The sequence below is a fragment of the Erithacus rubecula genome (assembly GCF_903797595.1).
Source record: "Erithacus rubecula genome assembly, chromosome: 13".
Classification (NCBI taxonomy): Eukaryota; Metazoa; Chordata; class Aves; order Passeriformes; family Muscicapidae; genus Erithacus; species Erithacus rubecula.
The window spans coordinates 5,315,786-5,335,138 of NC_136665.1; the positions used below are offsets into that span (position 1 = coordinate 5,315,786).

The following is a 19,353-nucleotide window of genomic DNA, read 5'->3' on the forward strand; positions in this document are numbered from 1 at the left end:
AGGTGGAGGAGCTGCCCTGCAGAGGAAAGGGATCTGTGTCCCTGTGTCACCAGTGCAATCAGGCACAGCTGTGGCAGCAGGAAATGCTCCTGCTACATCAATCAGATGCCAGCTGGCAGAGTTGCTGTGTGAAGCCTCTTGAACAGATCTGGCACTTGTTATGCCAGAGCAAAGCAGGTAAGTACAAGGAGCCAGCATTCCCACAAGAACTATTTACTACTACTTAAAATTTGTAACAGCTTCTTCATGTGCAAATACCCACTGCTGCTGGCACCCACATTTGTAACTTCTTACCTAGAAATGTGTTTCTGCTGGGGTGCAAGGGCCCAGCACTCACCTGGGAAAGCAGAGTCACTTTCTAGTGAAAAGCAGCAAACCAGAAGTGACTCTGTAGGTTATGTGGAGGGGAAAAGCCCAGGTCCTGCTCTCCCTGCAGCACCTTGCAGGGCACTGCTTGTTCCCCTTGGACTGGGGTTGGTAAAGCAGGAACTGCTGTTTGGAAATGCCAGCTGTGTTCTGCCCCTTCCAGCCTCAATCTGCTGCAGGCTCAGATGGCATCAAAGTCATGCTGGCATTACTTGAGTTACAGCAACAAGCTAGAGTTGTTCTTTAGAAGCAGAACAAAGGCAGCAGTGTATTTTTTTTTTTTTTTTTTGAGTCTCTACAAAGTATTGCAGCTTTCTGCTGCTCTTTGAGCAGGATTAACAGTCTTAAAATATCCAGAATCTCCAGGCTGCTCCTAAAAGTTCTGTAGAATTCCATAACTCTTGGATAAACTGACACAGGTACATTTTTTTCTGCCTGCTCTGTGTTGAGAAAAATCAAATAATTTGCAGCAGTGTTACAAGATACAGAAAGTTCCTGAGAAACAAGCAAACCTTGCTTCAGCCTGAATTTTAGGAGCTGACTGCAAGGAGAAGGTTTTGGAAGACTTTGCAGTAATTATGTTAGTTTTTCTTTGGCAGTAATGACTAAAAATCAAAATTCAGAAGGAGGTGTTGCAAGAAAGCAGGATCTGGTTTTGTGCCCTTCTAACAGCAAGCAGGAGGAGCCACAGCTGCTGTGTTACAAACAAGCAAATAAACCTGGAAGAAGGATTTTGTATTTGGCAGGTAAACAGAATAATTCCTCAGGCAGAGCAGGCAAGGAACTCTGCAGTCATTACCTGGGTTCTGTCCTGCTGTGAGTGTTGTGGCTGTTAGCAGGAAGTGGCATTCAGTGGCAGAACCCCAAACTCCCAGGCAGGATGGGGCTGCTCTGGGATGCTGAGGATGCCTTGGAATAAAAGTGTATTTATTCAGCAACAGCAGCCCTGAGCTGTTTCCCACAGTAGCTGGTGTTACACTAGGAATCCCTGCTTTTGCCTGACACTTCCTTTTGTTTAATTCACAAAAACAACAAATATTTTGAGAAAGTGATCAGTGCTGACCATGCATTATTATTTCACTGTAGTTTAAAGACAAGTGGAGTTAAATTGTATATTGTTAAAAATCATAGAGCCATGAATGAAAGTTACATTAGACTTTCTTTTAATTGAAGACAAACAAGAGAACCAAGGGCTCAAACACATTTTAAAAAGACATCTTCTGTTCCCCAGTGTCTTCTCTCGAGCAAAATATACAGCACACACACACACATATATATATAACATAACTACATTCAAGTACCAAACAAAATTTACATTTTCCCAAACAGAGAAAATAATGCACGTGATTCACATACCTTAAACCCAACCATGCATAAAAACACTCCCAGTAAATCAGGAGCTGAACATAATTCATCACACTACTGTGTATTATTCTGAAGTATCGGCGTCGTTGGAATGCATTAACACTTGGGAGTCTGGGTTTGTAATGTGTAACCCTGCTGTAAAGTCCAACTGTTCAGAGACTTACTTGTTCAAGATCTGTTCAAATTTTGGATTAATAAAAGAAAATCCATCAAATGCAGACTGATCCATGGACTCTATCAGGTTTTTGTCACTGTAAGACAATTTTGGCTTCTCGCTCAGAAATTCTCTGTCGAAGTTGTTGTAGTCACTTGCTGATTTCTGTGTTAGAGGGAAGGCAGTTTGAGACAAAGTTAGTATTTTCTTCCAGAACAAATTACTTAAATACAAAGTGTTGTGAAGTTAGTCTTTTAGCTCCCTCCCTCCTTTCCCTGCTTTAGAGATTAAAAAAGAAAACAACAACTCATAGTCTTGTTAAAGTAAGATTATAACCAGGCACTTTCTTATTGTTAGCTGGAAACCAAAGAAAAGCCAAACCCAGGTTGCTTTGAAGAAGAACCACCTGGATTTGGGATAACACTGGGTTATTACATAAGATTATCTGTTGGCAAAAGCAATGCAGCATTAACTTACACATCAGACCAATGTTTCTTGCCATTTACCAAAATGTTTAAATTCCTGAGAACATTTTACAGGCTGTACTTGTTCAGAGAATAATGCAATGCCCTATAGCAGCTATTTTGTGTTTCATAAATATTCATGTAACGAGCAACTGTTTTACACTCTGAACCACTGAACATTACTGTTTGTAGGATCCTTGTTTCCAGATTTCCCATTTTTCTGGCAACAAGCAACACTAAGCCTTGTGTTTTTGAAGGGACAATTCTCCTCCATAGAGTGCATTTTAAAGAGACTTGCTTCCAAACCATTTCACCTGTTCTAGTAACAGACTGGAGAAACACTGGTTTGGGTTTCTAACCAGGTGAGCTGAAGCAGCAGCAGCCCACTGTGATACAGACTGAGGTACATTCTGCTCTGTAGGTGTTTTTTCAGGCAATATCAGGCATGAACATTAATTCCAAGTTTAGTCACTTAGAGAATGCTGCTTCTTTCCCCTTTGGACATGCCTGGGTGAGTTTGAAGCAGCAGAGATTTAATGCTTGCACACAGTTCCTGCAGCTACTGCTGTTCCTCCCATATGGCACTTCAGAAAAGCAAACTGCAAGGAAATGTGAACATTCTAATGCAGAGGGGAATGGAGATCAAAGCTATCTGTTTGTTTTCCTGAACATTTATTCATAAAGAAGCTCCCTGAGAGTACTGGGAAGACAATCTTAACAGGAAGATTTCAGGGCAGTCAAAGGAGTACAGTACACCTGTGTAGAAGTGAACCATCCCAGAACAATGGGCTTACAGATACACAACTTTCTGGTTTGTAAAAAGTGAGGAGAGAATGGCAGAAGGATCCTTTGTGCAGGTACAGAATTCACCCCTTACCCTGGGCTGCTGTTACACTAAGAACAAAGAACACCCCACATACCACTTTTGGCCTGAAGGGAGGGTCCACCTCCCTCTTCTCCAGCGCTGTCCAGTTGATTGTTTTGAAGAAAGGATGGTCTCTGATATTCCCAGTGACCCCAAGTCGTTTTGCTGGGTCCCTTTCAAAGAGCTGCAAGAGAAGACACCCAGCAAACCATGAGAGCTGCTCCAAAGGTGCACAGCAGTGGAAGAATTTACAGGTATGGTGCTAAAACAACTGAGGGTGCTGACAGTAAACACACATTAGGAATTAATGTGACCTGGCTTCATTCCTACCTTTTCTAATATATCCTTGGATTCCTTGGTGATCCAGCGTGGGTAGTGAGGGGTGTCCACTCGGATTGACTCAAACAGCTCATCTTCATCATCCCCATGGAAAGGGGACTGGCCAATCAGCATCTCATACAGCAGCACCCCAAAGGACCACCAGTCCACCGAGAAGGTGTACCGCAAACCCTGCAGGATCTGGGCCACGGCAGGGAGCACAGGCAGAGGTGAGAAGCAGCAATACATCCCAAAAACCAGCAGAGGTACTTCAAGAGAGAATCTTTAATGACTAGAGCACTTAGGGGAAAAATAAAAATCCATCTCTCTGGGGAATTGTGGACACTGATGCAGAGCTGTGGTTTTACCCTAGGCTGATGTTTGTGGGAATGTGGCCAGCTCCATGGACAGGTCTTTGCTCTCATTCAGAAATTTTCTCCCTTAACCCTAAATAACCATAGACTTAAACATCCTCTCTAGTTTCTTTACAATACGAAGGGAAAAGCAAGTAGTGATGCAAAGTAGAAGTCTTTGACATAATTTATAGCTTTAAAAACGAAATGCCTTATTTGAGCTGCTTTGCAAGTGGGAATTTTTTTTTTTTTTAAATAACTGTAACACATAGAATTAAACTCTGTGAGATTCCCCTTAAAAGCTCATTTTGTTTTGAATTCTGGTTGTTTGCACAGGCACAAATCTCTATCTGCAGTGCACATACATAGATTCATTCTGCAGGAGCCTCATCGTGGATGTGCTGGCTATACCTAACCTCCAGCTCTTAAAAAACTCAGCAGTTCAACTTTCCAAACCCACTTTTTTTAAAAAAAATTTTTAAACTTATAGCTACAGAATATTTCAAAATCTCAAATACCATCTATAAAAAACACAGATACTATTTTTTCCCTCTGATTTTTACTTCTAATTAGACTTGGACTTTTCTGAACTATTAGTCCACAAAGAGGTGATTAATCACAGCAGCTCTCGTGCCATCAGGGCACTAAATCCACTGTCTGTGTGTGCTATACTGACCTCAGGAGCAATGTAGTCTGGGGTCCCACAGAAAGTGCTTGCCTTGTTGTCACCAACAACATTTTCTTTGCACATTCCAAAATCAGCTATTTTGATGTGGCCTTCTTTATCAAGCATCACATTGTCCAGTTTTAGGTCTCTGCAAAAAGTGTTTGAAAAATGTTATGCTATAAGTTGCTTATGTAATCAGTTGCACACAGTTTCTTCACTGATAAATACCTCCCCAACTGCACACACACAGGTTTTTCAATAAAGTCATCATCCATCCACACAATCCTTCCAAAATGGTATTTCTGTGCTTTGAAAAGGCATAAGGGACAAAGGAAGAATTCTCTCTTGTCAAAGAAAATAAGAGGCTGAGGTGCATGTATAGAATGTGACCTTCTAATCCTCCACATTTGCTTTCAGATCCAGAAGCACAACCAGAGCTTCTGTTGCTGCTGGAAGGCAGCATGAGTTAATGCCCCAGCAGCTGACACAGCACTGCTGCACCAGCTCCAGGGCTCAAAAGGAGGATTGTGTTGGATTCTGAGAGCCTTTGGCAGGAATTTGATTGTTTGAAACCTGCCCAGCTCTTAACACTACCTGTGACTTGTTCCTGGTTACAGCACAAGTTCATGTGTCGTGGCATGGCCTGTGAAGGGTCTTATTCATGTCTTTTCTCAGAACAACATTATTCAACCAAGAAAGAGCTTTTTTCTCAGCAGTTTCCAAAAGCTACATTCCCTCCCTTTGACCATGCTGCATTTTTTGTCCATCTGGCTGCACATGCACATACCAAGGAGGGCAGGCTGAAGAGAAACTGAACAGCCCTCTGCTTACCAAGGGCTGAAATAGTGCAGAGAATTTCACATAAGAACAGGGCACTGAAGTTCCCAGTAGCAGCAGTGGATCAGGGTCTGGCCCTTGATGCTTCAACTTGGTGAGGCAGAAGCATCAATGTTGTGGTTTTACCAGAAGGTAAAAGCAGGGAATTTTGACCCTGGTGGTTTGCTAAAGGAGCCTCTCCCTCACCTCCACACTAAACAGACTAATGATTGAAGACAGTGCTTGAAAATAACTGAAACAAAACTGCTTTTGTGTAACACGAATCCCATTCCATCATTCCAGTTGCCAAGGGAAAAAACACAAATAGAGATTCATCTTGGGCATGTTAATGGCCTTGGAACCACATCAGATCTGACAGACAGCTTGTGCTTGTTACATCAGTCAGGAATTCAAAGATGCATGAAGTGCTAGGACAATTCCCAGGTCCCAGCCTGGAGCTGGCTGGTACTCACCTATAAATAATGCCTTTGCTGTGAAGAAACTGGAGCCCACATAAAATCTCAGCTCCGTAAAACCTGAAAAGACCAAAACATCTTTTAATCTTCACTCTGTTACAACAGTCAATGCAGGCAGCCAGAATAATGCTGTCAGCTTCTTTTCATGGGATGAGAAGCACTGTACACATCTTTAAGTCCCAATGTCTCTGTGTTTATGCAGCCAGATGCTGTAACCTGCAGGTCAATCCCTCCACCACACATCGGCAGTGTCCAACAGCAGCAGAGGAGACACAGCAGCAATTGCTGTAAGGCTCCATCCCACTTCCCTCAGGGAACACCATCCCTTTCCTCCTGTTTAGTCACAGTCTGTGGTGTGGTTTTAGTGACAGGCATGTGCTGGGAGTTCAGCACTCCAGGAGGGACTGGGCACCAGTGGCAAGGTTAGAATTGGGCCTCACCTGTCCCCTCTGCACCTGCCTGGTCACAACAGACTGAAAATGCCATCCCTTCAGGGGTACTCTCTTCAAAAAAAGAGGTGATGATCTAGGGGACATGAAGGCAAATCTGAAAGAATGCTCCCCTCTGCCCTAAAAAGCATATTTTTTTTAAACTGGAAAAATACAAAACTATTTCCATTTCTGTGTATTGGATGAATGTTGGTCCAAAACACATAGGCACAGAATATACCCAGAGAGGATGCCAGATGCACAGATGTTTGCTGAGATGCAGGTAAGCTGGAGGGGCTTTATCCACATTTTTGCTGGGAAGAAGGGAAGGGAGCTGACCTATACAAGTGGCTGCTGTTGATGCCAGACTTCTTGCCACAATCCCATCCAGTCAGCAGTCCATAGTGCAGTGCCAGTAACAGAAGGAATTTTCCTGGGGCTTACAGAGAGGTCCAGTACTCTGCACTCTTAATTTTTAAGGTTTACATGCCCCCCATTCAATGATGCCATTAAAACCCCCATGGGTTTGGAAGAGAGAAGTAGAAACTGACCTCAAAGTAAAAGTGATAGCTACAGTAACAATAATACAGTATTTTTGCATTCTTTAAAGATCACTGGAGCTGAAACTCTAAGTCACAGACAACTGACAAAAGTGCACTTACTAAACAGTGCTTATCCATTTAATTAGCATCTCAGTGAATGTACAGTTTTTTGTACTATCATATCAATTTAGCAATAGCAGTAAGTAAGTTGAACATTTCCCCCCATGCTGTTTTCCAATTTTTTCCATCAGAATACTGTCCCTAAAGTACACTGAAGCTATACCTTTTGCTTTTCAATGCTGGCTTATGTTGTAACTTATTTTCCACCTCTAGGAACAAGCATCCCATAAAGTGCAACATCACATTGCTATTATGTAAATTAAGAAAGCCCAACTCCACACAACATCTTTTCAACCATCAGCTACTGAAACTTGACTTCAGGTCAGGAGGGGCACCGAGGTTAACTCCTTCACAGAGGTGGGGAAGGAGGGTGAGGACTCACGTTGCTCTGTAGAGGTCGAAGCGCCCTTTGTCCTGGATGTGGAACATCAGGTCTCCCCCATTCAGGAACTCCATAACGAAGAACAAATGATCCTTTTGCAGACAACCAGGGAATGGAACAATTACTGATGCTATCCAACCATAAATGAAATAGCAATGTGCCTCCAGGGGACCAAGCAGGCACTTCCCTCTTCTCCTGAAGGGTTTTTGGTTTCATGCATCCCATGAGGCTACTACAGAGCTGAGTATCCTGGTCTTGTAAATATAAATATCTGATTCTGTGGGTTTCTAGACTTAATATACACTGAAACAGACTTACTGATTTCAATCTGTGACAGTCATTCTTTTCCACTCATCAAGGGTAAAGCTCAGATCAAGGACTTAAATTACTTATTCCAGACTGCATAGATATTTTTCTGATTTTTCCTTATCGAGATATGTTTCGTCATACTCATATTTACTTTCCATTAGGCCTATGAATTATTGCACAGAGCACAGGAAAAGGACATTTAATTCCTGCATCACTAAATTACTTTGATTTGACTGCTGGCACCAGCATCCATTAAAAGGCTCCATTTGTTGTGTTGCTGTCACCATTTAAATTTCTCTTACCTTTGTCTGAAACGTGCAGTAAAGATGTGTGAGAAATGGATTTTCCCAGGCAAGAGCAAGGACCCTCTTTTCCACCATGGTACATTCCACATCATCATCAATTAGCACCACATCTTTCTTCAGAGCTTTGATTGCAAAGAATTCATTCTTCCCTTTCAGCTCTGCAAGCAGAACCTACAAAAAATAAAAGATGAGAGTGCAGCAAGTGTAGGAAAGACTGGTGCTGATGTATCAGTGATGGAAAGCCAAAGGTGTTCATAGCAGGTTCACTGACAATTGAAAAAACACATTTAAATGGGAAAGATGAGGGAGGTTTGGGAAGGTGAAGCTGCTGGACAGAGATGAGGAGATGGGGCTCAAGGAGCATGAAGCACAGGCACAGCAGTTTGTCTGTCAGTGTCTTGCCAGTGTAGGGACAGCAGCCATGTAAAGCCTGGTCTGTCACTGGGGCTGCAGTTTCAGAGCCAGCAGGACAGAGCCTGTGGAGATCCCACTGCTCCCCAAAGAGCCCCAGACATTGCACTGGGGCAGTGTGAGGCTGATTGTGTATGGAGGGAACACACTAAAACATCTGTTTGTACTGGGTGCATCAAAGGGCAATTCCTCTGCCTCAACACTAAACACTGACAAACTGCTGTGCATGATGAATCACTTCTGAATTTACACAAGATCCAGCTGAAGAATTTCTAGTGTCTTTGACAAAGATGTCTACATGCAATTCTGTTAGAAGATTAGTGACCCAAGAAGCTGTGAGACCCTTCTGGTTAAAGGAAACAGCTCATCACATTGCAGAGATGGAGTCAGGCACACAGCTGAGCTCTGCTTGTCACATACCTTTCCAAAGCTGCCTTTCCCCAGCACTTTGTGGAAGACAAAGCTGTCTATGTTGAATTTTCTTCTTGCAGTTCTTGGCACTGGCTTGGTTGTGTTTCCCTCCCAGAGCTTATCATACTCATTGTTATCTGCTGATCAAAACAGGAAGGGGAAAGTTTAGTGGATGCAGGAACATGCAGGACTCAGAGACTTGGATAAGAATTAGGTACTGACACAGTATTTCAGTGCATCTGCTGCTGGAATTACTGGTGAACCTAAGCATAAGAGAAGAGCCCTGTCTAAGCTTTTCACGTGGCCAGGAGATGGTGAAAAGAAATACATGCTGCTTTTTTTAACAGCACTTATTTAAAAAACTGTCTGACACAAGGCAAGAATGAGTAACTTCTTCAATTGTCTGGTAGGTAAGTGGCTGTATTGAAATATTGTTTTCTCACCTGTTGTGTCTCCTCCTGGAGCTTTATGTTTCTTATCAAAATCTTGATAAATACCAACACTTTCTACAGATCCAGAATCAGACCTTCGTGTAGATTTCTGGGGAGAAGGGGAACATTTGAAATTATATTAGCACTGTTACTGCAGAAACAGAGTAATAGCTTTAAATGTAACATAATGGCACTGTAAACCTTTCTTTTTGATTATTAACTCCCAGAATGTATGTTTTCTCAAGAAGTCTGGTTCACTGACTATTTAGTCACCTTCCTTACAGCTTCACATCAACCATTTGATTTGTTTCCTTCACTGCAAGAAAATAAGACACTGAAATTCCTGCACAGTCTATGTTCCATTGTTCATTGCAAGATTATTAAAGGTATAATGGTTTGAACCACAGGGGAAAGAACTTGAACTGTGGGCAAATGTCCCCTTGGATGTCTGTTCATGTGAAAGAGGAGATGGGAATCACTGTTTTATTGGACATGCTGAAGTCACATCTGGATGTGACATCTGTCCTTAGCACAGGGAATCAACTTTTACATATGAAAGATCCCCGAGATCAAATTTCAGTAATGAAAAGATTGAGCTCCATGTGTCATGAAAGAGCTGCCACAACAGCTCACTGTTTTCAAAGTAAATATCCTGTGAGAGTTTAGGAATACACATCTCAGAGGAAGCACTGCTGGCTTTTGTGATATATTTTCCTGTTTTATTTCAGAGCTTGTGTCTGAATTTTTATTTGCAGAAACTGACCACAAAAGAATCATGCTGCAGCAGCAGATGAACAACACAAACTATGGGGCCAGCATTAATTCCAGAGGGATTTTCTGAGTGTGTGTACATATATATTTATATCAGATGAATAAGAAAGGAGACTATCTGGTATATTTCTCCTTATTCACCTAATTTTATCATTCAAATGGAATTTTAAAGTTGAAGCATGTAAAACCAGATTTCAGCATTATGAAGCCACCTAATCATCCATTAAACAGAAAAGGACAGAATAATCTTGGCACCACAGAGGAATAAAATTGGATTTCAGGAAACCATACACCTTTTAAAAAATTGTTTAAGTGGCACACCCCCTCCCCTATTTCAGTTTCAGAGTACTGATACCTTTGTTAATCTCTGTAAATGTCAAATTAAAAAAGACAAAGCTGTTAGCATTTCCTCTTTTCTGAATACAGTTCCCCATAAATGTGATGCAGAAAAGATGATGTGAAAACCCCAAAATGCTCTGAAAACAATTACCTGAGAAATGGCAATGAAGCTTACCTGGCTAACTTGATTTAAAGCTTCAGCTAGCAACTTCTGGTTTATTCCACATAAGTTTGCCACCTTCTTCTGGCATTTATGATGCACATTCATCCCACATTCTAAAAGAAATGGAGGATTGTTATAAAAGCATCAGGAAAATACTGACATTGCAAGAAACAGGGCTGTTCTGTGCAGTTCTGTTTTTAAGAACAGACTGGACATGGACCCATCATTGCTACCAAAATTGCATTTTTTATCCTTTAATACAATGAAGGCTAAAGAAAGGTTTCACAAGGAAGAAACCTCCAATCATCCTTACTTTAGTCTCAAAATGTGTGACAATAAGGATCATATTGCCTTTCTGTGGGAGAATTACAAAAGCAATATTTACAGTAAATGCTTCGAGCACACTTTGAGATGCTGTGTTGAGTCAGTCTCCAAATTCCAGCTATTCCCAGAGCAGTCATTTTGATCATGCTCAAGATTACACCTCTGCAGGGTTTCCTGACTCCTTCAGCAGCTCACCTTGGCTGAGCTGTCCCAGTGTCTCTGCCTCTCCTTTGTACAAAAGCTTTTTTACCTCATAGGGACGAGAGGAATCCCACCCTGCACACCACCAGCAGTCTGCAGTGGAAAAGCACAGAGAGCTGCCAGCTCCCTCCTCCTCCTCACCTTCACACTTGAGCCCTTGCCTGACCAGCCCCCAGAGCAGGCTGCCACAGTGGTCACAGAAGGTGGGGCTCATGTAGTTGTAGACTCGGAAGCGGTGCGGCATGTCGATGTTGAAGCGCTCCTTCTGGAACTGAGCACAGGGATTGCACCTCAGACACAGGGACTCCATCCCAGCACAGCCACAGGGATTGCACCTCAGACACAGGGATTCCATCCCAGCACAGCCACAGGGACTCCACCTCAGACACAGGGATTCCATCCCAGCACAGCCACAGGGATTGCACCTCAGACACAGGGATTCCATCCCAGCACTGCCACAGGGACTCCACCTCAGACACAGGGATTCCACCTCACACAGCCACAGGGACTCCATCCCAGCACTCAAGGATTCCATCCCAGCCTTGGCTCCCTCACTCAGCAGAGATGGATCTGCCCAGCACACAGCACCCACCCCTCAAACAGCTTTCAGCTGCTTTTCTTACTTTGCCCACTGTGTGTTACAGAACTTTACACAACTTTAAGCAGACAGAACCTTGGGATGTACAGCCAAGCATCTCCCAAATGAAGTTGTCAGCTTCTGTACAAGGTTTTGTTAGTTCTGCCTTGTTTAATTACATAATTACACTGTAAATATATTGTTCCAGCTCTTACCATTGTGTCCCTGCTGTTGGCTGCAGTACCAGTACACCTCCCAATGATTTTATCAATGCATTTCTTATGAATAGCAGCATTGCATTCTTCAAGACATGCACAAGAAAAAAAAGGATTCCTTCAGATAATAAATACATGGGATGATGTATTTGCATTTATGGCAGAATATGAAAATCACATTCCTTTTGGATCACACTATATACACCAAAAGTTTATTTTCTATCAATACAATAATCTTATTTAAGCTGGTTCCCCCACTCCTTTTCTTTGACCATAAACTTTATTTCTAAATTAAATCAGCAATGCCCCCAGCATGTGATAACAGAAGGACAGTATGCTTTTGAGTTTTACCCTTTGATAGCTCCTCCCTGCTTGGAGTAATGCACAGATCCATGCCAAATAAAAAGTGATTTTCAGTTCAGCTGCAAAACCCCTCAATAGTTGTTCACTTTAGTAAAGGTTACACAAAAAACTGCTGCCATAAATGAGTGCAACTTTTCAATAGCATTACACACTTCTGAGAAGAACAGCCAAGTCTAAATCTTGATACTGAAATCCCAGGTGAGAATCATAGTTAGATTCCTTTGGTTAGTGTGCAAAATTGATATTTAACAACTATGACTACCCATAGTGATGATGTATTGTGCAATGCACATTTGCAGATTTTTTTCAAGAGTAACTATTAGATCTCCAGATTCATGTGGAAAGCAGTGCAAGAAGAAAAAAAAAAAAAAATCAACTTACGTCTACATTTGTATCCCTGCTTGTTGAGTCCCCTGAAAAACAAATTATAAAAAAGGAAATCAGTACATTTTTCTGGAATAAAAGATGGCTGGATTTTATTTTAATAATATCAACCAACCAATTAATAAGTTGATCTAAATTCTGCTAATCAGAATCCTGTTTTAGGAAAGCAGGGTTTAGAAGATAAGGTCCTATATTTGATAGTCCAGCAAATTAGAAGGAAAATCCAGAAACAACAAGGTTTCAATCACATGGGAAATCATCCCAAACTAACTGAGGATAAAACCAGCATTACTATAATAAAAGGAATCCAACTTCTGGCTCTGAGTCTCTAGTCTGCCATCAGTCACTTCCCATCTCAAAGTCTGGCCATTATTTTTTCAGACCACCCCTCTCATTGTCCTGTGAGAGCTGCTGATGATCGTGGCCAGATGCTGATGGAATTTCTGCCCATTATTTCAGTGGCAAAAATGTTCAAACTGTATTTCTCAATGTGAAAGACAACTATACTTCTTAGGTATAAAAATTCTCTTAGTGAGTAAGTAACTTCAATTTCCCAAGACAAATTTATTTGTCATGTTTTGTCTGAGTATACCCAAAGCAAATTTTGCAGTAATTTGACCCTTGTAGCTGGGGGAAGCTTAGATTTTCTTTCTTACCATACAAAGTCTCTGCAGACAGAGCAGAATGTAGGTTGTCCAAAGAAGGTGGCGATAAATTCATGATTTTTGATGTAGTGGATTTTGGCTTGCTTGATAGCTCCTCTCCTGTTGATAGTCACTGTCCCCTCCTCTTCCCTCATCGACTGTCTGCAGTCTGAGGGGGACACAACAAGACACACTTTTAACACTTCTAGGTATTACAAAGGTTCATGTTTGCTCCTCCCAAACGTTCAGTTTGTTTTTCTGGTTCTGACTGGTGTTTCTGTTCATTTTGCAGCTGCACTCTGCAGCCTTTCAGTCCAGCAGGGGTGTCACAGGTGCACACAGTGCTTCCCAAGCTGTCCCTGTGCTCCTGTGCAAGCACTTCCATTCCTGCCCAACAGAAAAACCCTTCAGCTGATGAGCTGAGACCAAAAGCAGGGATGCAGTACAGTTTTGATAGAGAAGTGACAACCATTAGTGTTTCTTGAAAAAAAACAAAATCGATGATTTCTGTTGTGTGATTTATGTTTAATATGAGTAAGTATTTAATTGGAAGCAGGAGGGTCAGCAGAAGCCTTTCCATGCTGCTCCCCACATGCTCTCCTGAAGCAGGAGTGCAGCAGAAATGCAGATGAACTGCTGCAGGACCTTCTGGGTGACCACAGGACCATCCTATAGAAGATGACTTTCTTCCAGGCTCCAGGATCATTAAGTAGCAAGGACAAATGAGATAACTTTTTGAGTCAGACATTTCCATTTTGCTGTTTCATAACATTCATGTTTTATTTTCCACAAGTCTCAGTCTCATTCCTCTCCCCTTCTAGCCCCCATGGAATCAGATAATTTACTATTATAATAATACTACCTGCTCCTAACTGTAGCATCTAATACTGGATCACATAGTACCATTAAGCAAGAAATAAAACAACAAACAAATTCTCAGGCTGCAAGTGCAACTGACTCATACAGGTCCTCATCAGAGGTTATGGTTATTTTTACTCATTTCCAAGGAAGATTCTGAGTTTCTTTTACAAAAATGGGTATTTGTGGCTATAAGGCTGAGACACAAACTCAGACTATTTAGTCTTAATTAGGTATTTTAAAAGTCATAGGGGTTTGTAGCAGAGGTAACCCAATGCAGGTGTATCAAGAGACTGGGTAACTGGTGATTTAATCCAAGAACATCTTTCTTGTCAACTGAAAGGAGCTGTTGAGTGACAATCCCTCCCATCAGGAAAAGATAAAGGCTTGAGCTAGACACAAGGAGCTGATCAGCTGCTAACTCCATCAGTCCTGGCCAGCAGCTTGTGGGTGCCAGCCTGGAAGAAACGTGGACATGGTTCACATGTCCACAGTGCTGTAAAGCTGAGGGCAACTGAGCCCTGCTGTTTGCAGGCTGGGAATTGCCAGCAATGGAGTAAGGAAAAAGTCAGAAGAACATTTTCCCCACTGTCAATGCAATAGTTTTTTTAAAACTGATCCATTGCATTGCTGCCTTTTATCTTCATCAGTGAGAGCCTTGCTTCTAGCACTGACAGAGGCAGTTTTGTTTCCTTTGCCAAGTCACACTCACTGCAATGCCTGAGCTTGCTGTGAAGTTACCCAGGAGCTCTGCTTTTCTGGCTGCTAGATGCACTTGGTTCTTGTCATTTTTTTTAGCTGGCTGCCACCACTGCTATTCCAACAAGCTGCTGAACCTGGAATACAATCTGTCATGTGACACCATTCTAAGTGTCCTAAACTAATTTATCTGTCACAGCCAGCAGCAGCATGTGCTGTCTTAGAAAAGAAATGGCATCCCCAGCTCAGAGATTAAGGAAAGATTAAGCATGTTAGTGAAAACAAAGTTCAAAAAAGGTCTCCAGGTTTTGCTACTAGGTAGTAATGTACTTTTCGGAGAAATTGGCCACCTGGTTCAGAGAAAAATCCATCCTGACAATCCCTGAAAGGACTTTCCAGTGTGCACTGTGACAGTCCCTGAGTTACCCCTGTCCCTCCAGGAACAGGATTTGTTTTCCTTGTTCAAACAGGCTGCTGAATTCACCCAACACAACTCAGCTGCTGCACTTCAGCGGGTGGCAGTCTGCAAACTGTGCTATCTCTTTGTTTAATCCTGCTGAGCAAACACACAGACCTCACCCACCACTCCCCAAATGCCTCAGGGAAACCACCCTTGTGTGGTGCAAGGGAAACAAGGTGCTGGAGAGGCAGAAATGCTTCATTTTGTTTGCTGCAGCAAAGGATGTCTTCATAAGGGAGATTTAATCAGTAACAACAACAAAGCAGAGAAAGGGCTTTTGCTTTATGGCAGTATTCTGACATCACCTGTGATATAGACAAAAGCCTTTCTAAAGTCCATAACACAAGCAAACCAAGTATTTACTGAGGAACAGGCATCTCATGCTGAAATATTAAATTGTAGCAATTTAGTATTGCTGATACTGTGTGCAGAAGTCTCTGACAAAACTTGATCACTTTATGGGAAACTGGTGTTTCCTCCCTGTCTGAAGCCCTGATATCAAAGTGAAGAGAAATACATGAGATTGACACTTATTTCTTTGAGAGAATTATATAAACTAATTGCTCTGAGTTTCTTTTCTTTCTCTCTTTTTTTTTTTTTTTTTTAAATTCGGATATTTTCCTTAAGTCTACTTTAATGAGGAAGAATCCTCAAGCACAGCAAAACCTCAAAATCTGCATGTGAGGACACAGACTTTACAACCAGCTGCCTTGTTAGATGCTTTTGCCAAAACCAACCAATATAACAAAGCCTAGCTGAAAACATTTTTGTCTGGTTCAGGAGGAGCTGAGAGGTTTGGAGAGCAGTTGTGAGTCAAGCTCATCTGGAGCTGAGGTGGTTCTGAAATTGTGACATAATTTCAATTTACTATGGGCATGTTTAACAAGTTATCTTTAATGTGTGTTGCTCCAGAAATGTTTTAAGCAGCTCTGCCAACCATGGAGTTAAGAGGAGAATAAAAGCTTCATTTCAGAGATGCAGAGACAATCAATGACTGCAAGAAGCAACTTTCTCAACTGTATGGATGCAGGGTGGAGATGAGGGGGATGGAGAAACACAAAGGGAAAAACTTTGCTTCCTTCCCTCTCCAATCAAGCAGGATTCCCATAAATGAAATGCTTGTCATGAAAGAGCAGGTACAGAACAGCTGAATCAGCACCTAGGATCCAGGTGACCTCTGCAGCCTGGACTTGACATTAATCAGTTTGGACCCAGCACACACCATTAAACATAATCTATTTCCTCTGTTGAGAGCTGTGGTTAATATTTATCACTGACACATTCATGTATTTCAAGGTCCCTTCTCAAACTTGCAGCTGATCTGCCACAAGCCCCCAGAACTCCTCTTGAGGACACCATGAAGCTGCACTGGACTGACAGTGCAGCTCCAGGCTGCTGTAAACACCTCCTGTACCCCTGTTCAGCTCTTCTCAGCCACTAACACAACATCCAACCTGGAAAACATTTACTAAAATAAAATTGCTGGGGCTCTGCTGAGCTGTAATAAAGCTCAAGGTGAGATGTCACATTGTCTCAACTGAACCTCAAAAGTCCAAGGACAAAAGAAAACAACCTTGGGATAATCCTACTATTTTTTTTTTTTAAAGAAAGAATTGAAAAAATATTTGCCATCTTCAAAGCTCATTTTTAATTTTAAAATTTTAGCTTGTTTGTTCCATGGTGCTGTTCATGATGAGGAAAGATAACAGTGCTACTGTCAGAGACTGGGAACCAGGACTTCACTTCAAACAGGGACAGGAAAGGAATTTTCTGACCTGGTTACTCAGGCTGGGATTTGCCTGAAACTTTATAATAAATTAAAAACCCCACTAACATTTCTGTTCAGTGTCTCTTGCTGTTCTGCAGTCTTGCACTTGGCTTTGTTTGAAAGTTAAGAGCACCTTCAGGTCATGAAAAATATTAATCTCTCAGAGCAATCATTAAAAGGGAAAGCTTTTTCCTGACAAAAGAGACTTTCCCAGCATGAACTGTCTCAGAGGCAAACTGCTTTTTAACCTGGTCCTGGAGAAGATTGATTTAAAGAGCACCTGTTAAAAAAAAACAAACCAACCCAACCAAACCCAAAAATCCCAAGAAACCATTTAGAGAAGTAGAAGTTTCCCCAAAGCCTACAGTTCTGACATGACTTTGCTATGTTAAATCATTCTGGTCTTTGTGCTACCCCTCTGAAGAGGATCACAGGTTTGGGTCAGAGCATTTAATTCCAGTGTCTGCCATGGGCAGGGATAACTTGCACAGTTCAGGTTGCTCAGAGCCCCATCCAGCCTGGCCTTGAGCAAATCAAGGATGGAGTGCCCTGAGCCAGAACCTGCTGCTGCTCTGACTCAGGGGCTGCTCTGCAGGACTTTATTATGCATGTATGGAACCTTTCCTAGGCATTACTGACACCAATGGCCTGGTAGAAAAGTGTAAAACAAAACACCAGCTTTAACAAGCCCTGCTTTTCAATCCAGGATTAAAAACCCCCAAACCAAACAGTCCAGCCTTTGTGGTGCTCCCACCCACCCAGGCTGCAGTGTGAACACAGCCCGTGCTCAGCACACAGAGCTCTTGTTCTACAGTGTTTTGGTAAATGCTTCTGCAGAGACCTCTGGTATCTCACTGATGGTGATAAAACCAGGAATAAACTGGAAAATAGATCTTTCTTTTTCAAATTACACAGTAAAACCAGCCTTTAAAGATACAGCACCTCAATCGAACATCTACTGAAGGTACAAACTATATCAGATTTTTGTGTTCCACACAACATGTTAGCTACCTTGGGAACCACAGACACACCAACCTGCTATCTCTGAAATCACTACATCTGCAGCTGTCTGATTCTTCTAGAGAAAAATCAAAAGATAAAGCCTGCAGATGTTTTTGTTAAATTCATGCCATTGCATTTCTGGTGCAGATTAAAGCAGATGTGAGGTGCCTCTGAATAATGTCCACATCAGCCAAACTTCTAGAAACAGCATTTTCTCAGTTAAATGATCAGATCATACCAACATCCCCATGCAAAATTACAAGGTTCAATTCTGGCTCTTCAGCCCTCATCACTATAATTTAGTAAAAATGTGACCATCCTTCCACAACACCCCTCATCCACAGAGTTACTTTCTTCAAATCTTACTTTAGGCCCATACAATATACAGACTGAAATGGCAAATCTGTTATTTACCCTATTATTTTTCACAGATAACTCAGAAAAATGCTGAAGTCTCATGCTTCCCCAATGCTCAACACACAGAGAACAAAATATTCAAAATATATGCAGCTCTGTGGTCATGTCCCTCTCCCAGAAGTCAGATACTTGAGATATCAAAAGTTCACATGCAAATTACTCACCTTCTGGTACTTCTAATGGCATTTTAAGGAAAAAAATTGTTGCCCCTTTCTGCAGGAAGCTGTAGCCAGCAAGAGAGCAATTCAGAATTCAAACCCAAGGCACAAGCACAGTCCCAGAGCTGCTAACACTGCATGAGACACTCAGGAGAGTGAGGCTCTGCATTTTCTTACTCGAGGAGGTCATTAACCACATTTGAATAAACAAAGATCAAGCAAAGCATTAAACGTATTTCAACTCCCACCTATTAAAACTGAAGCTGCTTTACAGAATTATAACCTAGTTTCAATACTACAGCAAGAGAAGGAGGGGTAGAAGGAAAACAATTTCAAAATTAAAACTGATGTTAACACCCTGTTCTCACGTTTCACACACCAGGAGAAAAGTTTTTTAATTTCCAGCACAAGCTCATATTCAAATCACAGGGCAGGAGACAAAAAAGTTCTTTGACAGCTCTGAGCAGGGCTCTGCAGTCCCCACTTTACAAGGTCTAGGAAGAAAAAGTCCTTTAAGGTTGGTGAGAGTTTTCAGACACAGCCCTAAATTAACTGGTCAGGCCTCAATCTGGAAAAAGAATATTTACATGAAAAGTCTCAGTGTAGCCTACCACGGAAAAAAACATGAATACCAGCTTATTTTGTGATTTTTTTAATCTAAGAATATACCTGCTAATGGAGCAATAACATTGTTACTTCTCTGCTCTGCACCACTGCAGCAGAGGAAAGCAGTTTTCTCTAATGGCAGAAGAATGTTTGCAACTTAGAAGAAAGGTTTGAAGAACAGCAGCTTCAGTTTGCAAAACAAGCCAAAGAAAGAATTAGTC

General features: G+C 41.8%; 1 protein-coding gene across 3 annotated transcripts in view; it reads right to left on the minus strand.

The window, feature by feature from the left end:
* Window positions 1–1,506: 1,506 nt before the first annotated feature.
* Window positions 1,507–19,353, minus strand: part of PRKCD (protein kinase C delta) — a 58,583-nt gene continuing 40,736 nt past the window's right edge. For 2 of the 3 annotated variants that reach the window (XM_079317280.1, XM_079317281.1), the window contains exons 5-18: window positions 13,177–13,333; window positions 12,518–12,549; window positions 11,774–11,859; window positions 11,123–11,252; window positions 10,469–10,569; window positions 9,196–9,292; window positions 8,762–8,892; window positions 7,928–8,101; window positions 7,317–7,408; window positions 5,842–5,904; window positions 4,562–4,700; window positions 3,545–3,733; window positions 3,270–3,398; window positions 1,507–2,050 (exon numbers count right to left, since the gene is read on the minus strand). In XM_079317280.1, coding sequence (XP_079173406.1) covers window positions 1,892–2,050; window positions 3,270–3,398; window positions 3,545–3,733; window positions 4,562–4,700; window positions 5,842–5,904; window positions 7,317–7,408; window positions 7,928–8,101; window positions 8,762–8,892; window positions 9,196–9,292; window positions 10,469–10,569; window positions 11,123–11,252; window positions 11,774–11,859; window positions 12,518–12,549; window positions 13,177–13,333 — 1,679 coding nt within the window. In that variant the 3' untranslated portion in view covers window positions 1,507–1,891. The remainder of the gene's footprint in view (window positions 2,051–3,269; window positions 3,399–3,544; window positions 3,734–4,561; window positions 4,701–5,841; window positions 5,905–7,316; window positions 7,409–7,927; window positions 8,102–8,761; window positions 8,893–9,195; window positions 9,293–10,468; window positions 10,570–11,122; window positions 11,253–11,773; window positions 11,860–12,517; window positions 12,550–13,176; window positions 13,334–19,353) is intronic. The other variant, XM_079317282.1, reaches the window with a different exon arrangement.